This window comes from Mastacembelus armatus, chromosome 5 (assembly GCF_900324485.2).
Source record: "Mastacembelus armatus chromosome 5, fMasArm1.2, whole genome shotgun sequence".
NCBI lineage: Eukaryota > Metazoa > Chordata > Actinopteri > Synbranchiformes > Mastacembelidae > Mastacembelus > Mastacembelus armatus.
Genome location: NC_046637.1, coordinates 20661420 through 20684755, shown reverse-complemented (window position 1 = coordinate 20684755; position 23336 = coordinate 20661420). Strand labels below are relative to the sequence as shown.

The window sequence follows — 23336 nt, the reverse complement described above, 5'->3', positions numbered from 1 at the left end:
CGAGAATGAGCGAGGAGAGGGTTCATCAGAGAGGAAGAGAGAGAGGAGTGAGTGAGAGGAGGGGGCTCGCTGGACAGGGATGCACACAGAGGAAAAGAAACACAGAGAGAGAGAGAGAGAGCTTTTAAGGGATTTGGCAGTGATTTGTAGAATCTCACTGCTGTAATGTGCTTTTCTCCACTTTTCCAGGATTCTGCTATGATACTGTACCCAAAAGCCTCAAAAGTGTAAGTGTGTAGGTTCATTCTTGATAAATCACTTCTCCTTTAGACCATTGTTTTTGGCGTGTTCTGGTTATTTTTGAGAGTGCACAGCGGCTGTCTGAGATGATAGAGGATTTACTTTCGGTGAAGAGCGGAGAGCCTTGCCTCTAGAAATATAATCACATTTTGGACCATGGATGGAGGCCTGTGTGAAAAAGCTCATGTGACGGGTAAAGCCAAGACTGGTTGATGAACAATGGGCAGGTAAGAAGTGCCTTTATGTGGGAGAATTTCTCTTAACATAATATAGTGTCTTTAAAAGTGAAAATGGTCAATCGCAACAATAGTGTGCACTTGGCAGCTTAGATTTACAGTTTTAGTAATCTGAGAATCTTTTTATATGATTTGCATCATTTGAACATCACAAATGTAACTTTGCAAGTGCAGCACAAAACATATCAATATGTAACACCATAAACTGTATTGCAATTTGACAGAAATGAAATCTGTTTACATGCAATGGTAACCATTTAATTCCCATTATGTACGTTTTAATGTGCATCTTTTAATACTAAACTTACGACAAAATCAAGTTTCTATATGATGTTCTACATATTTTATAGTTCCCAAGGAGTGGTAGAGTTTCTGCCTAGAAATATTCAGTAAATTGACATTCTAAGTATTTTAAATTTAGATGCTTTCGGGGACAGTTGATAAGTGGAAGATGTTAGTGATCTTCGTGCAGATATAATTAACCTACTCCAGCTTTTGGAGCATGAAATGCAGCAAAGGTTCAGTTGATGTTTTCTGTTTTGCAAAATTTATAATGTTTTCCATCATGGCTCCTAGCTCTTTGTGATAAAAGCTTCCAATACTCACTGTGTCATCATGCATGCTGCCTAAAATTCTTCCTTCAGCCAGCTGTGCACAAACATAATTCATATGATTGTTTTTCTTACATTTTCCTAGTTCTGATTTAATGTATCATCACAAATGTCAGACTACAAGCACACGTGCACTTAAACACATTGGTACCTCGAAAAGGGACTCTTGTTCAGCAGTGCCACAGGATCACTGGAAGGTCTATGCTGTGCAATAAAATAACATAAGACTGGAAACAAAATCTTTAGATGTTTGCTCTCACAACCTTAATTCTCCAAGGATGACATAAGACATACAGAATTACTGACAGCATGTATAAACTAATCCAAGACAGCTAAAAGTATTATATTTGGTGTAATGTTGTAAGCATTAAAATTGGCATTTTCTATTTAATTATTCATTTGTGATGTGTCTAATAGTCTCTTTTTCTCAGTAGAAAGACTGAGGCTATGGAAAATACACAACAGTTTAAAGAGATGACAAAAAGCCCTTAAATCCTTCTTTCTGACTGTCCCCAGTTGCCAAGGGTAGAGGGAGTGGCCTGGTGCTGTCAGTACCTCTGCAGGTCAACATCATGACATCATCCCATCAGTGCTCCTGGTTCAGTTCACCATCAAGATACAGGACGTGGCCTGGGCTGCTTTGGATTCTTTTGGTGGGAGTCAGTCCGGGCTCGTGGGCCCAGCAGAGCACCCAGCCTCAGTCTATCAAAATTGAGGGCGACATCACCCTGGGTGGGCTGTTCCCGGTGCACTCGCGAGGCCCCGCTGGGGTACCATGTGGTGAGATTAAGAGAGAGAAAGGGATCCATCGACTGGAAGCCATGCTGTATGCCTTGGACCAGATCAATAGTGACCCAGACCTGCTGCCTAACATCACTCTGGGAGTCCGGATCCTGGATACCTGCTCTAGAGACACCTATGCCCTGGAGCAGTCGCTCACTTTTGTCCAGGCCCTCATTCAGAAGGACACCTCAGATGTACGATGCTCAAATGGAGAACCCCCCATCATCCCCAAACCAGAGAGGGTGGTCGGAGTGATCGGGGCATCGGGCAGCTCAGTGTCCATCATGGTGGCCAATGTGCTCAGGCTGTTTGCGGTGAGATTTCCCTTTCCAATCATTAAACACTGACAGGGCAACATATTTGTGGCAACTTCTCTGTTTGGTAAGTAAGCTGATGAGGTAGTGGTCATAACATTAGAACAGTGATTTCTAACCCTTGGTCCAGGATCCCCCAGTTGGCCCCCAGATAAATCTGAGGAGTCCAAATCCTTGAAATTAAATAAGTAATGGGGGTCACAAGTTTTAAAGGGTCACAACACAAAGAAAGTTTGGCATTAAACATTTTTTTAAAACTATGAATCATGTGAGACTGTGTCAATGAATGTCCAAATATAAGCAACACACGTATTTGTATATTTAAGTTACATATATTTTCAAGTCAAATTACTTCTAAGTCACATAAGTTATTTAAGGTTGCAGTACAGTTATAGGTTTGACAAACCTCGTTAAGAGAACTCCTCACATTTAATAAGAATGTTTCATTTTGAGTTGGATATGTGTTGATAATGTTACATGACACCGTATTGTTGCTGTATCGTTGAGCATGAATTTCAGGCTGATATAATTTAGAAATGCAGAATAATTTGAATGAATTTCTGAATGGTAGACACACTTCATGGGTCTATGAATCCATTGTCATGGCTGGCCTCTGCAGGCTAATCCGTGTTACTGTGTAGAGTTTTTTTTTTAACAGATGACTGACCTTTGATAATTGATTGGACTGCTTGTAGCGATGATGAGTCTGTGTAAATCCGACATTATGCCATGTTCTCATGGGCTTACTGAGCTGGTCTGCCAGAAATCTAGAGATTTCTAAAAATAAAAACCACTGGCTGAATTTGTTTTATAAAAAAAACATGAAGTCTTACATTTGCACTGGTCTGCAATCTACTTGTTGCGGCATTCTTTATAATAAGGATGCTGAGAGCCAAGGATGGTCAGCTGGCATGCAGTACTTTTAATACTTTTATATTTTTGTGTATTGAACTCCTAGGCAGATAAATTGATTAATGAGAAACACCATTTTGCAATTTCAAATCCATTTTTGTACATTTTCAAATTAATTATAGACTAAATCTAATTGTAATAAAATCATTTTCATATAAGTTCTGTGACAGACTTATCCAGAATGTACCTAACCATTTGCTTGGCCACCCCTCTGCAACTCTCTAAAGGATAAGCAGTATAGATAATAGATGAGGGGATCTTTGTATTAAATATTAATGAACTAATCATTAGTTGGAGCCCTATTACTAACAATAGGATTTATTTCTTTTCTGACAAATTTATTGTAAGCTGGTAATCACATTAATCATTGAAAAAACAGTTATAATGTTCAATTTAATGTTTGAGAAAGCACCTGTAGGCATATTTCATGCTCATTCCTGAGTCTTAAAAATCATAAATATACACGTATCTTAAAAATACATGCTTTCTTATCGTTTAGCACTGACATTTAGTAACGTCATGTCAGTGCTAAACATTGTTTGCGTCTCCTTGGCTTAGATCCCAGAATAGGGTTTCCATCATTCTCTCAATATTGAGGGGATTCCAGCAGGACAGGGCTGTAACAGGATACTTGTGTTACTGATATGGCTCATTGATTTGGTGCAGATGCTTCTATGGGATTAATATGGAGAGGATTGTGTGTCAACTTGTCCATGACAAACAGACAAATATTTGAATCACTCTGTTGACTCCTCTGGACACTGATGTCACTCTACGGTGGAAGATCTTAGATTTGGAGAAAGTTTACCACGTGCTGTAAAATGTGGAGGATGTCCGGTACATTTAAGTTTGATGGGTCCAACACAGAACAGCAAATTTAAGCTGCACGTGGCCATCAGAATTAAATATATTGTATGGCTTACAACTGAGAAATGCTAACCTTATAGTCTCTTGATCTCTGTCTCTCCCTCTGTGCTTAATGTAATTTGACTAAAACCCCTATAATCCTTCCAGATAATCTGTGAAATGGTTCTCTCGCTGCTCTCTCCTTCTCCCTTCACTACCCCTTGTGTCTACCTTTATCTCCTCGTCCCTTCCACGGGGGCCAATGGTAAGCCATGGTGGGTGGGCGAGCATTAGCTGGGTTAGAAGGGCCACTGTTGAGACTGTCAACATAAACTATGTGATTTAAGATGTAGCAGACCAGTAAATTAAGCTTTCATCCATTTTTTTTTCAAACAACTGCTTTTACAGCTGTGGGTCCTGCCATCTGTATTTCGCTGTGACGTTGGCTTTATCCTTCAGCTCTGGACAGACCGCACTACGAAGTTGCCTCAGTTCTGAGAATTACTGAGAACACCGGATGTTCAAGAGATGAACTCTCTATGATAGTCCAGTTTGGGGATTTTAATGCACTACAACTTGTCAGTATTAATGTGGAATGACTCCATTTAGACACTGTTAAGGTTTGGTCTGTGAATAAGTGGTGCATCATCCTCTGACCTACTTCACTGCCTCTTTTTACCTTTGGATTCACTATTGGCCTAATAATTAGTGTTGCTCATGTTTTCCACTTGACCTGACTCTTTCGTCCCATCTGTATGCCTCAGATCCCCCAGATCAGCTATGCCTCCACTGCCCCAGAGCTGAGCGACAACAGCCGCTACGAATTCTTCTCTCGTGTGGTGCCTCCTGATTCCTACCAGGCCCAGGCCATGGTGGATATCGTCAAAGCCATGGGCTGGAACTATGTCTCCACTCTGGCCTCTGAGGGCAACTATGGCGAAAGCGGTGTTGACGCCTTCATCCAGATATCCAGAGAAGCAGGTTGTGTGTCTGGCTGTAGGGATAATTTATTCACTCATTAAAAAATATGACAGAATATATAAGGACTACCAGGGCAGACAGTTGTCATCAACTAACATGGGTTTAAAAGCTCAAATGCCATTGCTAGGGTTCTGGCTTCATTGGGTAAATCCCAACTCCCTTGTTTTTTTGTTCCTGCAGGGGAACATATATATCTCAGTTTATATAACATACTTCGATATTTTTAGTAATCTATCATATACCTTTCAGATTCAGTGATATTATTATTAGTATAATATGCAGAATGATTCCAGTGTGCAGTAATGAGAGAAAACAGGGATGTACTGTAATGCCAACATGCTTCTCATATCGATGATGCAGGAGGGCTGTGTATTGCACAGTCAATAAAGATTCCCAGAGAGCCCAGACCAGGGGAATTTGACAAAATTGTCAAGAGATTGATGGAAACCTCTAACGCCCGGGGGGTCATCATCTTTGCCAACGAGGATGACATCAAGTGAGTCGAGCTCTACTGCATGCTGTATTAGGCCATCAGTCAAATGGTGCAAGCTTTCAGGTTTCTTTTTTGATAAGGACATTTGTCCATCAGCACACGAGTAAAATGGAATGTTTGTGATGAAGTATCTGTCCTCTTTCAGACGGGTGCTGCAGGCTGCCAAAAAGGCCAACCTGACGGGTCATTTCCTGTTTGTTGGCTCTGATAGTTGGGGAGCTAAAAACTCCCCAGTTCAAGACCAGGAGGAAGTGGCTGAGGGAGCTGTCACCATCTTGCCAAAAAGAGCCTCTATTGATGGTAAGACAAATTTATTGAATCTGACTATTACATCTAACTCAAACCACCTGGATGTAGTCTCTGCGATATTCTGTGAAATATGATGAGTCTAAAACCAATGCTACAACTAAAAAAAAAAAAAAAAAAAAGATTAGACTGGTTGCACTGAATGATGTGTTTCAACAGATCAATAAAATCTTCATGAACCTGAATGAACATTGTGGTTTGTAAAACGATTTAGGGTTCGACCAATACTTCACTTCAAGGTCTCTAGAAAACAATAGAAGAAACGTCTGGTTTGCAGAATTCTGGGAGGATGATTTCAAGTGCAAACTGCCTCGTCCTGGTGTGAAATATGAATCTGGTAGAAGAAAATGTACAGGTACAGTTTAACATACAGGGGGGAATCAAACATTTCTGATTCCCTTTGGAGCCTTGTCTCTTTACCGTTGCCTTGTTTGACACTTTTTTATCTGCCAGGTGAAGAAAGAATCAGCCGAGACTCACAGTATGAACAGGAGGGCAAAGTGCAGTTTGTGATTGATGCTGTCTATGCCATGGCCCATGCCCTACACAGCATGCACCTGGACTTGTGTCCTGGCTCCATGGGTGTCTGTGAAAAAATGGACCCTGTGGAAGGACGGATGCTCCTCCAATATATTCGTTCTGTCAACTTCAATGGTGAGCTATCGGCTTTCTATCTTTTTTTTTATGTGATCATCTAGATTTAAAAAAAAAAAACAAAAACACTTTAATTTCTTTGATAAAACCGGGCAAGAAACTGAGTGATAGGATCTGTGGTGACTTACTTTTCCATTTCTGCTCTCTATCACTGTAGAGGGCTTGAAAAGCAACAGATTTAAAATAGAATTCAATAAAAGAGAGGCCAGCATGGAAGCTGGGAGCCCTGAGATGTTTCTGCTAATGTACCTAGCTAAACAGCCTATTTCTTCAAGGCATATCTCCTCCCTAGGGCTGCCTCTTCGCTCTTCTCTCTACGCTCCAGCTTTTCATCCTCATCTTTCATAAAAAAGTCACAGTTTGGAAAAAGAAAAAAAAAAGTGTTTCATGAAAGCATCCTATTTACTGCTGGATAACCATGGCTTGTATGGAGGATTTTCTGATTGAACGCCTGCAGGGACCCGAGAGGAACATTCAATCACAGAGAGAGTGCACTGACAGACTGTACTTCAATAAAGAGCCTCTTGCACTTAGCTTTCACATGATTTTACAAGGTTTAACAAAGCAAATGCAAGCTGTATTTAATGACATGTGGGTGTCTTTTTTATGCCACTAAAAACAGGAGTGCATCTCTCCACCGTAGAAAGCTTAAATTCCTTATCTCCACTGACTCACTTTTTTTTTTTTGCAGTTTTAATAGTGCACAGGTCACTAACAATCTGTCTCCATCAAACAGGCAGTGCAGGCACCGGAGTGATGTTCAATGAGAATGGAGATGCTCCTGGACGGTATGACATCTTCCAGTACCAACTCTCTAATGTCAGCAACCCTGGTTACAAGGTTATCGGCCAATGGACAAACCACCTCAGGCTCAATGTAAATATATTTGGTTTTCATTTATTTGTGAAAAATAAAAATTCAAGATTATTTTTGTGAAGATACCTAGATAAGAAGGTAGAGCCCTCTCTCACTGTTTAAAGCTAACTATGTATCTAGAGCCAGCAGCAGGGTGGTTTAGTATGGCATAATGACTGGAAACAGCCTGGCTCTGTTGAAAGTTAAGAAAAATCTGCTGATTACCTGGATCAGGTGTGTTCAGCCAATCAGAAGCGGGAACGATTCCTGTAATTTCATTGCAGTGGCATGTTTCTTCATCTGTTGGCTTGAGGTCTGTTTTGGTTTTTAGCCCTTTTTAAAGACTTAGCCGATACTTACAATACTTAAATGAAAATAAAACAATCCCTGTGTGTGTGTGTGTGTGTACATTCACCATAGCCAGAGGAGATGCAGTGGTCAGGCGGTGACCTTAAGATTCCTGAGTCGGTGTGCAGCTTCCCCTGTGAGCCCGGCGAGAGGAAGAAGATGGTGAAAGGTGTTCCCTGCTGCTGGCACTGTGAACTCTGCGATGGCTACCAGTACCTGCTGGACGAGTTCACCTGCGACATGTGCCCCTTTGACATGAGGCCTTTAAAGAACCGCACGGGCTGCCGACCCACGCCCATCATCAAGCTGGAGTGGAGTTCTCCTTGGGCCATCATCCCTGTCTTCCTTGCCATCCTTGGTATCCTGGCCACCACTGGAGTCATCGTCACTTTCATCCGCTTCAACGACACACCCATTGTTCGAGCCTCTGGCAGAGAGCTCAGCTATGTGTTGCTGACGGGGATCTTCCTCATCTACCTCATCACCTTCTTCATGATAGCTGAACCCAGTGTTACTGTTTGCGCCTTCCGCAGGTTGCTGCTGGGTCTTGGCATGTGCATCAGCTACTCCGCCATGCTCACCAAGACCAACAGGATCTACCGCATCTTCGAACAGGGCAAGAAGTCGGTCACACCTCCTAAGTTCATCAGCCCCACCTCTCAGCTTATTATCACCTTTATACTCATCTCAGTGCAGGTAAGATTGTGAATGCCTTTGTCATATACATAATGAAGATGCTTAGCACTCTAACACTGATTTCTTTGCAGGTACTTGGGGTGTTCATCTGGTTTGGGGTAATGCCCCCCCACACCATCATTGACTACGAGGAGCAGAAGCCTCCGAATCCAGAGTTTGCCCGTGGACTGCTGAAGTGTGACATGTCTGACTTGTCCCTCATCTTATGCCTGAGCTACAGTATTGTCCTGATGATCACCTGCACAGTGTACGCAATCAAGAGTAGAGGAGTCCCTGAGACCTTCAATGAGGCCAAGCCCATTGGCTTCACCATGTACACAACTTGTATCATCTGGCTGGCCTTTGTCCCCATCTTCTTTGGCACCGCGCAGTCAACTGAGAAGGTGGGAAATTCAACATTTCTACAGGGTTTAATGGTTTTCTTACTTTCTGATGTCCAGAATCATTCAAACATCTACTAAATGCAATCCCAACTGAGATTACTCCTTTTTCTTTAGAGGTTAATCTAGTCCTAGTGCTAAACCTAGTCCTGGAAGTGCTCATTCCGGCCCACCCAAATTATGTTTATTAGCACCATGAGCTGAATACAAAAGGTCAGTATTGCTATATAGAAACTGAAATTTGGGATTTCTTGCTTGAAGGATTATTATCAAATAATTAGAATATTAAAGCTGATGTAATTATTATTCTGTTAAAAGACTAATTTATTGAATGAGTAATTGTTTTAGTCCTAACTTTGTCAACTTCTGCTTCAAAGATCAAGAATGAACTGTGAACCTTGGCAATCTGATAATTACAGTAATTAACCAATATATAACTGGAAAATAAAAGGATACAGCCACTTCAGAAAGTATTCACTACTTAGGTTCTATCGACAATCTACAGTTGGGTTTTAGACGGTTTTTAACAGATACAGTTTCAGTTTTTGCAAATCATGCTTCAATTTCTACACAATCAGAAAGTCAAACATGTTTTTAGAAATATTGACAAATATATTAAAAGTCCCAAACTGCAATTCACAGATGCATTGCTGTGGCACTCCAAATTGTGATCAGGTGCATTTTGTTTGCTTTAATTTCCCTTCTTGTGTCTATAACTTGACTGGAGTCCCCCTGTGGCAAATTGCACTGAATGGACAAGGTTAGAAAGGGAAACACCTATGTTTGTATATAAGAGCCCATGGTTCACACTGAATGTCAGAAAAAAAAAAACACAGACCAGAATTCTAAGAAACAATGTAAATGTCTGTGATGAAATTGTGGTGAGGCCTAGATTAGGGTGAGCTTTCAGCAAACATTGTGGCCTCAATAACGAACGTTGTTTCGCTTCACTGTGTACTGCGTCTGCTATATATGGTTGAAGTGACAGTAAAGCTTCTTTGACTTAACTAATTGTGAAATGGAAGAAGTTTGATGCCACCAGGATTCCGGGTAACCTCAGGGAGGAAACCAACAACCCAGCAACTACTGTAACAGAGTTTCAAAAGTCCTCTGCAAAGATGAGTGAACTTGATGGAAGCAGCACGCCATCAGTCAGGCTTTGATGGTAGAGTTAGACAGACACCACTTGGGGTAAATGACATGAGGTGATAGCTCCTTGGAGTTTGCCAAACACCATTTAAAGGACTCAGAGAACAAATGATTCTGTGTTCTGATGAGAACAAAAATTGCATTTTTTGGGTGTAACCCTAAGCACTTTGTCTGATGAGGAGAGTAAATGAATCCCTTGGATGAAATCTGAGTTTGTTGCCTGTCATATCACATTTGCTTCCTGTCATACTCACAGAACATCCTGCCTCCACAGGACTCAGTTTAATTTAGCTTGTGGTCTGGTACTTTATGCCATCACAAAGTATGAGACTGTTAGGGGAATGTTTTAAAGCTAGAGATTCATTTTGACTAATAGAGAGGTGCTATTATGAATCAGTCAAGCTGAAACAAAGCCTGAGGTGCTTTTAAAGTCTTTTCACCTCCTCCAAATGGAAATGAAGTGAATTAAGAAAAGGGAGGGAAAGAAAGGAGGTCAGCGCAGCTGAGGGATGGTAAGGACCCCTCCTAGACCAATTCAGCCATCCCATTCAATTAATCATCACTTAGAATAAGAGTTAAATATAGACTGTAACGTTTGTCTGGCTTATGAAAATACTGCTCTCCTGTGTAGGCCCACATGTACGAGGAGGTGATTCACCTGTTTGATGCCTGTATTTGCATAAGGAAGCACCTATTACTGATTCTATCTACTAGTAGATGTAATCTACTAATAAGAGACTCTGCTGTACAAGCACCAGCCTGAGCTACTGCTGAGGATACAGTGCAATTTCTGATTTATTATTATTTATGGCACATATGTCTTGATTCATATATGATTCATATAGTTTGCTTCAATAATGAGTTCATAATTCATTAGAGATGGATCTCAGTCACTTCTTATCATTACTGTTGGACTTGCAATAGGAGGAAGAGCTTTGAGAAGTTGCGGTCAAAACCCATAAATAGAGCCTCTTTTCCTGACTACATATATCAGGATATAAATCATTAATCAGGGGGGAAAATTCTGCCTCCTGTGCTGTGAGATGAAAAGTCTACATCTTATGAGATTACCTATAGTGTGTTTTATTTAACCCATTATTAACTCCACACTGATAGATACTTTAGAAAATAACAAATAACCAGAATTTGAGCTGAATCAATATTAAGTATGTGCATACTTTTTCTTAACTGTGGTGTTACTGTCACAGATGTTCATCCAGACCACCACCCTGACAGTGTCCATGAGTTTGAGCGCCACCGTGTCCCTGGGCATGCTCTACATCCCCAAGGTCTATGTCATCATCTTCCACCCGGAGCAGAATGTCCAGAAGAGAAAACGTAGCTTCAAAGCCATTGTACAGGCAGCCACCGTGTCCACACACTTGTCTCAGAAGTCCAGTGACAAGCACAACGGAGAGTCCAAGGTCGAGTCAGACAGATCGCAGTGAAACAACACAACTCCCATCACTTTTCATCACCAAAGGACCTAAGTCCACACTGAGATGGGTGATGATCCAAAAAGGGAGGAAATCTGCGTTTGTTCTGGGCCTGGACAAGAAACACAAATGCTCAACCTTAAATCTGAAAACTTTTTAGTATACTTACACATGGACTGGGATAATGTTGCACTGTTGTCAATGGACTGCAAGCATTTTTTTTTTTTTACAACCTCATATACACCTCACACTGACAAAAATGCATTATTTTAACTGAAAAATTCTGTTTAGGAAGTACAAAAAAAAAAAAGTAGGCACCCTCTGCAGAAAGATGTACATAGCTGAAGTCCATCTCAGCAGATGAAATGTTACCGTTAAATGGCTCAAAACCACTGCATGGCCTGTGTTTTATGAATTTCTAGAATTATTTGCATGGGGTATCATATTTTCTGCTGATTGCACTGGAAGTAGATTTTTAAAATGCACCCTTCATGTCCTGTTACTATTTCTGATAAAGCCCCCTGGGAAGGTATGATTAATTACTAAACTATAATCAGCAGAATAAGTCAAGATCCAGTTATTAATCATTAATACAACAAAACATTTCATTAATATTAAGGCACTCAAGCTGGTTTTCACTGTGGAAACCTTCATGTGTGCAAACAGGATGAAAATACCTATGAGGTACTGTTATTTCTGCACAGGAGAAATAAGTGTTTGACATTTCCTCATGTTGTCAACATATCAAGCAACTGACTTAAAGTAGATTTGTATATCAATATGTCAAAATGATAAGACTGTTTCATTCATATACAAAAAATATCAGAACGCTTATCTCTACCAGCTTTGATTTATGCCATGAATGCTCCTCTACCACAATTTCTAATTTCTGCACTTTGTTCAGCATGAGGTAACTCCTAAAATGAACAGTTCCTTATTTGCCAGTATATTATTTGCAATGTCCCTTTTGTTACTTGATCAGAATGTACAACTCAGGTGTTACCAAAGGTAACATTTTTTTGAGGATTATCGTCTGTACTGGCACAGCCTTTTCAACACAAATGGACTCAACAGAGACTGATGTGCTCATGTCAGAAAATGCTGTTTGTACTGCCCTCTGCAGGGGAGCACATCTCTGTGAAATGTTTGAAGAAAAACACAGTTGAGGGAATTGTTTTTAGACCCCACACAAAGTTTAATGACAAAAAAACAAAATACTGTTTATTATTTGAGATGGATTTTATGTCTAAAGTATTAAAACTAAAAATATCTACAGTATATCCTCATGTAGGTGTCCACAGAAATGGATTTTAAATAAGTTTAAAAAAAACAACTATAATTTTTCTGACTGGGTTACACACGCAGTCGCCTATGAAATTACTACAAAGTTTCCAAAGGCTTGAAAAAAAGTGTCCAGATAGGTACTCACATCAACACACACAGAAAAAAACAAACATACATCATGCTAATCAACTAAAAGCTCAGTGTCTATTGTCCAGCTGACAGGTCCCATCAGAAAGACTGGTGTGATGCTGAGTGACAGAAACACTGCCAGGCTGGTTCTGTGTGCAAGAGCAAAATGTTCCATCACATGCAGCATCCTGACTTTTGACTTGACATCAGATAAAGTAGATTTTCAAAGTTTACTCCAAGAAGCTGTCCAGAGTCAGGCAAGTTGCAGCTTTGGTTGGAGGCCTGGTCACTTTCTTCCTTTTAGCTTTCATCAGTGGGCGAATGTCTGATAAAGGAGACTGGAGGGGAGTGCTTGGTTAAGGACTGCTGCAGTCACATTTCCACTGTAGTTTTTTTTTTAACCTGAATATTTACTTCAGTTATTTCATCACTGTTCTCTGACACAGAAATGCCCAACAATAATAAGATTTATATAGAGTTGATGGTTCACTTGTCTCTATGGAAACAGCAGGTATTCACAGCTGACTTTTACCTTTTAAGCTGATCTTGAATTACGACAAATTTATGAACTGATATTTTATTGCATTTCTATATATAGTAGATTTTGTTGAACATCAGATCTGAGTATGTTTGGACTAGAATGTATCATCTTAAAATGCTTAAAGCACTACTTTACTGTACAATAACACAGGCAGTTATATTTAGGGAACTAGGTCTTGATATATGGAAGACCCTTTTACAACCCTCTACTTCAAATCTAGAAATATCTCTTTAACATATCTGTTCCACATGATTGAAAAAAAAAAAAGGATACAGGCTGGATGAATTTCGTTCTGCCTCCTAATCCATCATAACCAGTTTTCACCTGTAACGAGAAGCATTTACTTTCATCAGACCACTAAGGGAACAAATGGCGTATTAAAGTAAAGTACTTTGTGCAGGTGTTGGACATACAGCTCCAGGCTTCCTCTGAGGATCCAACATGCTGCTAAAAGTCTTCTTCCTGAATAGGAAGGAGTTTCTCAAAAAAGGATCCACGGCACCATCCTCATCATGGGCCTGAGGTGAGAAAAAAAAAAATGTAATGGACATACAACATATTTCAAAATGGGCTGTTAAGTGACTATTTACACATCTACCTTGGTTAAAGATGTACTTCTCTCACTGTGTTTGGAAATGGATGTTCTGAAAAATAAAGCACTTTATGTAACATTTGAAAAAGCAAACAATGTAACCAAAAAAATCATTAACCTCCATTTCTAAAGATTCAATAGGACAAAGGAACACACAGGTGACAAAACCTACACTGGATGGTCAAGACGCATCTTCTTGGATGGGACCTGTGTTGGCTTCTTGGCCACATCATCTGGCGTAACGACGTCATACGTCATGTTGAGATCAATGTCCTCACTATCTGCAGGCCGGTGGAGACAAGGTTGCTTCAGCTCCACTGGCGCTGGGCTGACAGGTAGGTGGAAAACTTCAGTCAGCAAACACTGGCTTATTCTTACATGAAAACACGCTGAAGTGTGAGGAGACTTCAGACACGCACCTTTCAAAGACAAGCCGACTGAGGGCTTCGTTTGTCCGTGTCGGCGTGCTCAGAGTCTTCTGAAGAATCTCCACTTTCTTTTTCAGACTCTGTGGAAAGACATGCATGCTGGGATCACAACTGGAAGCTGCAACATCAAAAGTCAAAGCATATTTGTTTGATCTGCCTTACAGAAATCTCTTTGTCAGCATTGACCAAGTCGTTCTGGAGAGACTTCATGTCCTCTTTGGTCTGATTCACCTCCACCGTGGCATTTTTTAACTACAATGACAAGAGAAACAAAAAACACTCCAGAGATTTAGTTTTCACTTTCATGACTCTATTCCTCTGGATGTACCTCAGTGACTCACTAACATAAAGTTACCTTGTTATGTGAGGAGACCACTTCTCTTTTCAGTTTCTCACACAAGTCGTTTGAAGATTTCAGGCTTCCTTTTAGATTATCATACTCTCTGAAAACATAGGGGGAAAAGATAAAAGCATAGTGAACAATGATGGGGAAACTGTATTCACTGGGATATAAATCCTCTAGCATGAAAACGAACTGTCACTTAAGAGTATGTCTACATTAAATTTCTAAATGGACTATTTTCTCTCTATTTCAGTTCTCCATCCAAATTAAAACAGCATCATTTTAACCCCAAATCATGCATGAAAACACATACAGGTGCAGTCAAAGAGAAGGGATGTAGCTTCACAGATGAGAGTTCTATTAAAAAGATTTCTATCTATTCATATTGACTGTATCAGACAATGTCCTGTCATTGAAATAAGAATATTATTGACATAATCAACAGGGCTCTGTACTTTTTGAGAGAGATGCAGTAGATGGAGAGCTGCTCCACAGCGGCCTGGCTGAAGCCCATATCAGTGATCATGGACTCCACCTCAGCTCTCTGACCCTGTAACAGCACGTCCAGGCTAGGAACAAACAAAGCAGTGTTAGTGCACAGCAGGAGGAAACATTTCTTCTACAATGCAAGAAGACCCAGAAAGAGTTAAAAAAAAATGCCAGTATCTAGTGAATGTTAAAATGAAACGATTATAAGTGAGCATATATGACTGCAGATACCTTTCAAAAGTTTTCATTTTGGTCCTGAGTCGTCGGACTTCCTCTTTGACAGCCTGAACTTCATTCTGTTGTGTCTCCACGTATGTCATCTGTTTCTGTCATAGGGCAGAACATTATATAAATAATTACATAAAATAAATAACATAAAGTCCCAAGCTGCAATAAGTGGGGTCTAAGCACAATGATTGGTGGATTTTGAGTATTAATCAGTTATGCAAATTATTCATATTGTGAAGTGAAAGTGTGACCTCCTAATTGATCACTGGTTGCAGTGAAGCAATGCATCTTCATATGTTGTAAAAAGACTGAATATATAAAATCTCTCAAACTTTGATGAATTGAAACATTTACTGTCTTAGATATGACCATACATCAGGTCATGTTAATGTCAGAAATGGAATGAAGCATCAAAAATATAAAGATAGCTTTTGTAGGCCTGGGTCCAGACTTCATGGATATTATCTAGAGACAATAACATCCAATTTATGGTCCCTGGAGCCCTAATAAACTGAGCCAGTACTGGAAACAGGTTCATACAGTGAACAGGTAGATGGCTTACTCTGAGGGCGGAGCACAGCATCTCCTTTTCCCTGATCTCTTTCCGCAAACTGTCCAAGTCCCTCTTCTGCTTGTCCACAGTGTCTTTTAAATCATCCACCATCTTCTGTTTGTCCTGCCAGTCTTTCTCTAAAAAGTGATCAAATAGATGAACTAGTGCTGCTTCCTTCTCCCAATCAAGCATCAGCATTACCACAGCGCTGTTAACAATTCTTACCTTTAGAGCTTAAAAGGGCCTTCAGTCGATCAAGCTCGTTCTAAGAAAGGGAAGAAACACAGTCAGAACTAAAGATGTGACCCTTTGAATCAGATCCAGATATCATCTGTGGTGTCTGTCTCAGTAGAGATTCTCTTACATACACTTACAAATGATTTTACTGTAAACATGTCAAAACCAATGCTGACAAATTCATCTCGGTGAGATACTGTATGTTTTGTACCTGCAGGCTTTCCGGGTTCACTGTGCCTTCATCCTCTCCCCCAATGTCAAAGTAGAGCCTGTTGATAATATGTCTGGTGCTGACCTATACACAGAGCACAGCAGTATTACTTAGTTAGTAATATTAGTGGATAGTACTATGGGTCGGTGCTTGTCTGTCAAAGCGATTCTACCTGTTTCCTACACTGGGGACAGGTTTTTGTGGGAGCTGTTTGAAACCACTGGAGAAGACTGGAGAGACAGGACAAAGGTTAACAGGTAGCCGTGTAAACAAGGTGAGTGTTGTTTAAGATTTGTCTTTCTGAGTCTGTTACCATGCGTAGTGGAAAGTGTGCCCGCAGTGGATGGCAGCAACATCTCTGGAATGATCGAAGTAATCGGAGCAAATTGTACAATACGCTCGGATAGGCATCTTACTCTGAGGAGGATCGCCCTGGTATGAATATAGAGCACCATGATAAATAAGCCAACTCACGCCCAGGGTAAAACTGTAATGTTGGTTAACATCTCTATGACCTTTAACGTTAATTTTTAGCTTAGCTCCACTAATTAGCTGTGACTCACTTCGAGCTAAGTAGCTAGCTAGCTCTGTGGTCGACAGTCGCTATACTTACCCAACGAAGCCGTTAAGTTACTGCACAGTCCTTTGTGGGAAACCTAAACATTCCTAGTCTTATCTGTAAATGACAATTTTCCCTCGGTGAGGTTGATAATATAAGACAGACCCCCCCTGCTCGTTAGCGCAAATACAATCTGGGGTCCATCTGTTCTGTTTCCGCGCTGTACGTTCAAACGTAAGACCCGCCCCGTTACGCTGCGTTCACGTACTCCGTAGCTTGTGATTAGGGTTTTCTAATGTTTTCATCGCAGAAGCTAAGGGTTTGACAGCTTTGTATGGTTTTAATAATTTTTTGGTTTGATCCTTACATATTATTGACACATGCAAACTCGGCGTGAAGAGATATAAGACGATTTATTGATATCATCATATTTTACACCAAAATAATTATCCATAGGAAATCTTGAGATCAAAGATTATACACTTATCTGTTTTTCCGCTATACGTCAGAGATTCATTGATCTGAAATGATGCTTGTAGTGTCTGTATGTTTTTGTACATGGGCCAGACGTGGTCATCGATCAGGCCGGGGGGTGGGGGTAGGGGGTAATTGTTTGATGTCCGAGGTGCGGTGAATGCACCATCAAAATTAATCCTCGATAATCGCATAAATTACATAATATATTATGCAACACGGCGCTACCACGCATATTTCAAAGTTGATTCTCAAATAGGTTTTTATTTTTTTCTAATGATTGGACTTTTTTTTAACTACTCCGAAGCCGTTTTCCGTAATACAACTTCATATCCCACAATTCCTACTTCCGCAACCAATCAGGGCACGTTGGCGAGAAGACGTAACGTTTGTTACTTCTATCTTGCCCTGGTGAGGTAGCTAACCACAGTAAGTTGACAACTAAGTTGTGGAGCACACAGACCAAACGCAGACAGCTGTGGAAATGAAAGGTAATTATACGGAAGTCGTTTAACGAGTCGGTAAAAGCTGTTTGTGAGAATGAACGCAGAGAAAGCAGACGCAGCTAGCTCTAGATGCTGTGGATTATCTGCTAATGTTAGCAGCCACAGTAGCCTTAAATTGTGCATCAGCAGGTCAACATAGCATGTGTGGCACAGAAGGTTGTGAAACGAGAAAATAGATGTGAGGGCGTGAACATGAAGAGCAGAGGTTACACAAGAGTCTCTTACTGTAGTCTGACCACAGTACATGTAGAGAGACTGAGCTTTAGCTCTCAAGCTTCTCAGAAAATAAAAGGGACAAAGTCAGACCATAAAGTTTTAGTGACTAGCAGCTAGGCTAGCTAGGTTTTATAATGATATTACATCATCACCAGCATGATGGCCAGTCTTATCCTCAGTCATCAATGTATTGATCTTTGGTCCCATAGCTCTGTGTCTGTCTGTCCTTCAGGTGTCCATCAGTAGCAGTATGGACGGAGAAGCCCCAAGGGCGGCTGTGTCATGGGAGAATGGCACTTTGGCTCCTATTGATCGCCTTCGATTAGAGAGGGCGGACAGTCCCACGCCAGGTCTGGTGGAGGGAACTGAACCAGGTGAGGCTAGTCCCCATTGAGCACTTGCTGCAGATTGTCAGTAAGCAGCCACACAGACCTACTGTATAACTGTGGTTTCATATGAATTTTCGCAGTTTGAAGCATTGCGGAGGGTCATCTTTCTGAGAAGAGTGGAAAGTGTGTGATCACTTTACACCTTTATTGGCAGTAGCAATTAAAAGCCAACGATTAGTGGTTATCAATGGGACTCTTATTACAATTTGTCCTTATAGCAAAGACTGTAGATCTGTGTGAGCATTTTAGATAAGTGAAGGAACTAAAGTAATTTTATTTAGGCATTAGGCCTTATGGAGTTGTATTACAAAATACTGAGAATGTTTACAGTAGACATATATAACAAATACAATCCAGCAGTGTTCCTTGTACAAAAAAGTTGGGTTGGCTCATATATAGACTATGGATAAATAGAGAGCCAGTGTGTTAAATCCTAATTAATAACTGACCTATGGTGTGACTTAAATTTGTTAAGTTTATTAAATAACTTAAATAACTGGCTTCTTCAATGATGACACTACACTTGAGAATGTAAATCCTATGATTGCTGCTTGAATCAACCAGATTTTCAAAAAGTATGGACAGTGTCTACATTAATACATAACTACATCATTACATGTTCACCCACTGTTACAAACATGAGAGCAAAGCTTCATTGTAACTTAAGAAAGTGAGTAGACTTGTTTTTGGTTTGTTCCCTGTTTGACATGTTAAAACCATTCAGCGATAGCTTATAAGCACGCTGTGGGTGTACGTGTGAGATCGCATGAATATGCACATCCTGTTTGTGTGAAGAAATGCTGAGCAGATGATCAAAATAATTTTTCTATTTTGCAATGTTCTTGTGATGAACTTCATACTCAATTTGAATGTGAATTGACAAGGAACACCTGGAACATCCGAGTCAGTTTTGGCTCTGTGACCGTAATAATGGTAATAATCTCTCCAAGTTAAGGTAAGAAACCGATGAATTTATTAGTTCTATCTTCAAAACTGTAGTAATACAGACATTCTCCTGACTGTGGTAGCTGACAGGAGAAAAGACGTAACTTTGCCTGGATTTACTCTTCCCAATCCGGAGATAAACAGGACATTTTTCTAGTGTTACCTAACAGACTCATAAACAGACTCGGTCCTGTTTGACTCCTATGTTCTTTTTCTTATTGGATAAGCTGTGACCAGAGGTTGTTAATTTCCTTTACTGTGGCTGAAAAGGGCAGTCTAGGACCATGCTTGTTTTACTAATTATACTTCTATCAATAGACCAAATGAAGCATCTGTTATGGAGGCTGATTGTAGTCAATGTTCAAAAAAGATACATTTCCCCATGGGGAGTTTTTAGTAGTAGGACTGGCAGTCTTTGGATTATTGGCAAACTTTTAAGATCCTATTACTGGCCAACAGTATTCTCAGTCAGGGCTGTCTAATCCCGGGTGAGGGGGACAGTCCTGGATAGCTCCCACAGAAAAACACATCATTAGTCTGTTTTTTTTGTTTAAGAACACTTCTAATAGACTTCACTTTTGTGGCACTTGTTTCAGTATGTTTTTGAACAATGCAGAAGTGGTGTCTTTGCTACATTAATGCAGGTGCTGGTCAGAAGAGTGCCATGTTTGTCCATGCACAGTCCTTTGAGGATCTAACTTCAGAGGCTGAGGAAGAGGCTCGCAGGGAAGCTGACCTGGACAAATCAGAAGGAGAGTGTTCAGAGGAGCTCAAGCTGCTAGTTGGGGAGAAAACCATAGAGGAGCAACGCAATGACAACTTCTCAATAGAGGACAGGTCTAAGGAGGAGGACGTGTCAAGTGAGGCATGGAGGAGCCACAGAAAACACGTGTTTGTGCTGAGCGAGGCTGGAAAACCAATCTACACGCGCTACGGTACAGAGGAGGCTCTGTCCAGTACCATGGGGGTGATGATGGCCCTTGTTTCCTTTGTTGAAGCAGAGAAGAACATCATCCGCTCCATCCATGCAGGTTAGAATTTACTTTGCCTGTGACATAATGTTCATAAGTAAAATAAGTCAAACTTGTCAAACCTGTATTTGCTGAATCCTTGTGATCTGTGTCCATGTTTTGCGTCAGATGGCTGTAAAGTCGTTTTCCTCACCAAGAGCCCTCTGGTCCTGGTGGGTGTGTCTCGGACCTGTCAGTCAGACAAGGAGCTGATGCGTGAGCTGCAGTACATCTACTACCAGATCGTTAGCCTGCTCACCCTCACTCAGCTCAACCACATCTTTCAGCACAAGCAGAACTACGACCTGCGGCGCCTGCTGGCTGGCTCTGAGTACCTCACGGACAACCTGCTGCATCGGCTGGACCGAGACCCGGGCCTGCTGCTCAGCGCCGTCACCTGTCTGCCTCTGGCCAGCTCTGCCAGAGACGTGGTATCGACGAGCCTACAGGCAGCTAAAGCCAAAAACCTGGTATTCTCCATTCTGGTGGCGGGGGACCGCCTCGTTACTCTGGTGAGGAAAAAAGACCAATTTCTGCACCACATAGACTTGCACCTTGTCTTCAACCTCGTCGGCTCCTCCTCGTCATTTCGAGAGGGTGAAGGCTGGACACCGATCTGTCTGCCAAAGTTCAACACTGCAGGATTTTTCCACGCTCATATTTCTTACCTGGAACCTGCATCTGAGCTCTGCCTCATCCTGGTGTCAACTGACAGAGAGGACTTTTTTAACATGTCTGACTGCAAGCAGCGGTTCCTGGAGAGGCTGAATAAGCGCAGCGCCTACCAGGCCCTGAAGGAGGCACTTAAATGTCCTAGTTATTCTGTGGCGCAGGTTGGCATCCCAGAACTCAGGCATTTTCTCTATAAATCAAAGAGCTCCGGGCTGTACACCAGGTGAGTAGGATGTTTTGAATTTGTTCAGTTGTTTTTTGCATTAGTTACTACACAAAAAGTTGCTAAGAGAGTGAACTAACCAGCACTTATCAGCCAGGACCTGAAAATACTTAATGGCGAGAGAATGTTTACATTATTTCCTTTAACTTTTGGCATTCGGATGCAAATCTTCAGCAGTTGCATTTGACATACTTCTTTCGCATCATTAGTCCCGAGTTTCCTTTCGTGTACCAGTCTGATGAAGAGCAGGAAAGGCTCATGGGTTTGTACCAGGACCTTCACAGCCGCTTGCATCATCCAAACAGACCTCTCCGCTCCTTCTACCGCTGTACTGCAACTGAAAACCTGCTGGCATGGGTGAGCCAAGGACTGTGAATGAGATGCATGTAGTTTTTTTTATTAATTACAATTGGTGACTTTTTCAAAACTCTTTAACACAAAATGCTGCACACCTAATTTTCTTTTAAATTTTCACATGGAGCACAACATGAGATAAAGAAATACATTACATCTTTACCATGGACAAAAGTAATTTCATTAGTATACACAAGATATAGGAATAAAAGAATGTGCACTTAATAGAAAAGTCAATGATAGAAACAATTACTTTAAAGGCTTTTGCAGTATTTCAGAGCATCAGTTCAAAGTTTGTATTTAAGACATCAAACATTAGATATTTCAAACTTTAAAGTTCAAAAGTATATTTGCCTCCAGTCATCCCACAGTGCAGGAAATTTCCACTTCTGTTAGGGTAAGACTTCGGCAGTTCAGTTTGGCTCTTTGCATTCAGAGGTTTATGCATCGAGACTGACCCAAATAAATCAGAAAATACTGTAATATAAATTCAAGGGGTCTTGTCATGCCCAGACAGTGTCTTGTTCCTTCTTTCCTGCAGGTGACAAGTGGCTTCGAGCTCTACCTCTGCTTCAGTCCGCTGGGGACTAAGGCCTTGGCGGTCTCTGCTGTCACCAAACTGCTGAAGTGGATAAGGAAGGAGGAGGATCGCCTCTTCATCCTGAGCCCTCTCACATACTGACCCTCCCTGCCCCATGAGCGCAGAAGGGCCTGGTGCTAACATTCATCAGCTCAGTGTCCACGTACTGTATGATTGTCAAAGCTATGCATTTCTTGCTTCTGGGTTTCTCTGATCTAATTCACAAATTTGTGATGAAATCGTAAAATTAGGGTAAATTAAAGGTGTGTTTTAGCTGGCAAGATTTTTATAACTTTTAATTTCCATAGCAACAACGGATGAATGCATCATCTGCACCATCTTGTGATATAATGAAAACCTAAAGAGCAGTGTCTGTATACTGTTGAAGTCGTTTTATAAAAGATTGTTTTACTGTAACAGACAGACATGCCTCTCAGTATAATATAGTCTTTTTTTTTTTTTTTAATTTACTCTCGACTCAGCTCAAGAATGAAATTTGCATTTTAAAACTGGATATTTGTCAAGACCTGCAGCGGAATGTATTCAATTTATAAGACATACTGTCAAAATATAGGTTAACCACATTCCTGTTGTGTTGTCATTTTTGCATGATGACCAGTAACTGTATGAACCATTCACATTTTACCTCCAGGCACTTTCTTTATGCAAAAGCCATTCCAAGAAATGTGTTAATGAGCCCCAGTCATGTTTACTGCTGTCACCTAACCTGCATTGTTAATGTTATTTAGAGCAAATAGAAATGTAAGTCGGTTAATCTTTAGCTGTCCATTTGCGTTGTGTTGTTATAAATATTAATTAGATGAAATGTTTTTTTTTCTATTTTTTTTTTTCTGCTTGTGTCTAATCATAAAGGTTCACTTTCTTATGGCCTTGTCTTAAGATATCATTGCCACATCTGCCTCCACTAATCCTGCCTTAAGTGATGGTTACTGTGCAAAGCCAATGTAAAGCTGCACCACAATTAAACAAACAAAAAAAAAATCTAAATAAAATGACTAGTAATAAAACCGATTCCTTACCCAGATCGTGCGTCTCATCTTTGATTCGAACAATTATGTTTGCTCACTCTTAGCATTTGCATGTGGTAATCTAGGGTAAGAATGAAAGGTGGG

General features: G+C 40.7%; 3 protein-coding genes across 4 annotated transcripts; 2 read left to right on the top strand and 1 right to left on the bottom strand.

Moving 5' to 3' along the window:
• Positions 1-396: 396 nt before the first annotated feature.
• Positions 397-11252, top strand: grm6b (glutamate receptor, metabotropic 6b). The gene is made up of 11 exons (XM_026306364.1): positions 397-433; positions 1604-2184; positions 4707-4923; positions 5284-5419; positions 5562-5716; positions 5937-6077; positions 6176-6376; positions 7113-7252; positions 7652-8275; positions 8347-8658; positions 11013-11252. The coding sequence occupies exons 1-11, from the start codon at positions 397-399 to the stop codon at positions 11250-11252; spliced, it is 2784 nt and encodes a 927-aa protein (XP_026162149.1).
• A 1159-nt stretch (positions 11253-12411) lies between these two features.
• traip (TRAF-interacting protein) lies at positions 12412-17068 on the bottom strand. The gene is made up of 16 exons (XM_026307180.2): positions 16889-17068; positions 16589-16707; positions 16448-16505; positions 16276-16359; positions 16053-16092; positions 15837-15964; positions 15278-15372; positions 15013-15126; positions 14570-14657; positions 14377-14466; positions 14206-14294; positions 13959-14114; positions 13793-13838; positions 13608-13712; positions 13468-13518; positions 12412-12991 (listed from the first exon to the last, which is right to left on the bottom strand). The coding sequence occupies exons 2-16, from the start codon at positions 16684-16686 to the stop codon at positions 12884-12886; spliced, it is 1350 nt and encodes a 449-aa protein (XP_026162965.1). The 5' UTR covers positions 16687-16707; positions 16889-17068; the 3' UTR covers positions 12412-12883.
• A 601-nt stretch (positions 17069-17669) lies between these two features.
• Positions 17670-23248, top strand: mon1a (MON1 secretory trafficking family member A). 2 transcript variants are annotated; one of them, XM_026306011.1, is made up of 6 exons: positions 17670-17799; positions 18263-18404; positions 20009-20395; positions 20504-21269; positions 21479-21626; positions 22165-23248. In XM_026306011.1, the coding sequence occupies exons 2-6, from the start codon at positions 18281-18283 to the stop codon at positions 22303-22305; spliced, it is 1566 nt and encodes a 521-aa protein (XP_026161796.1). In that variant the 5' UTR covers positions 17670-17799; positions 18263-18280; the 3' UTR covers positions 22306-23248. The 2 variants fall into 2 exon arrangements, with proteins under 2 accessions (XP_026161796.1, XP_026161795.1); XM_026306010.1 differs by having other exon boundaries at positions 17691-17799; positions 18240-18404.
• The last annotated feature ends 88 nt before the right edge of the window (positions 23249-23336 follow it).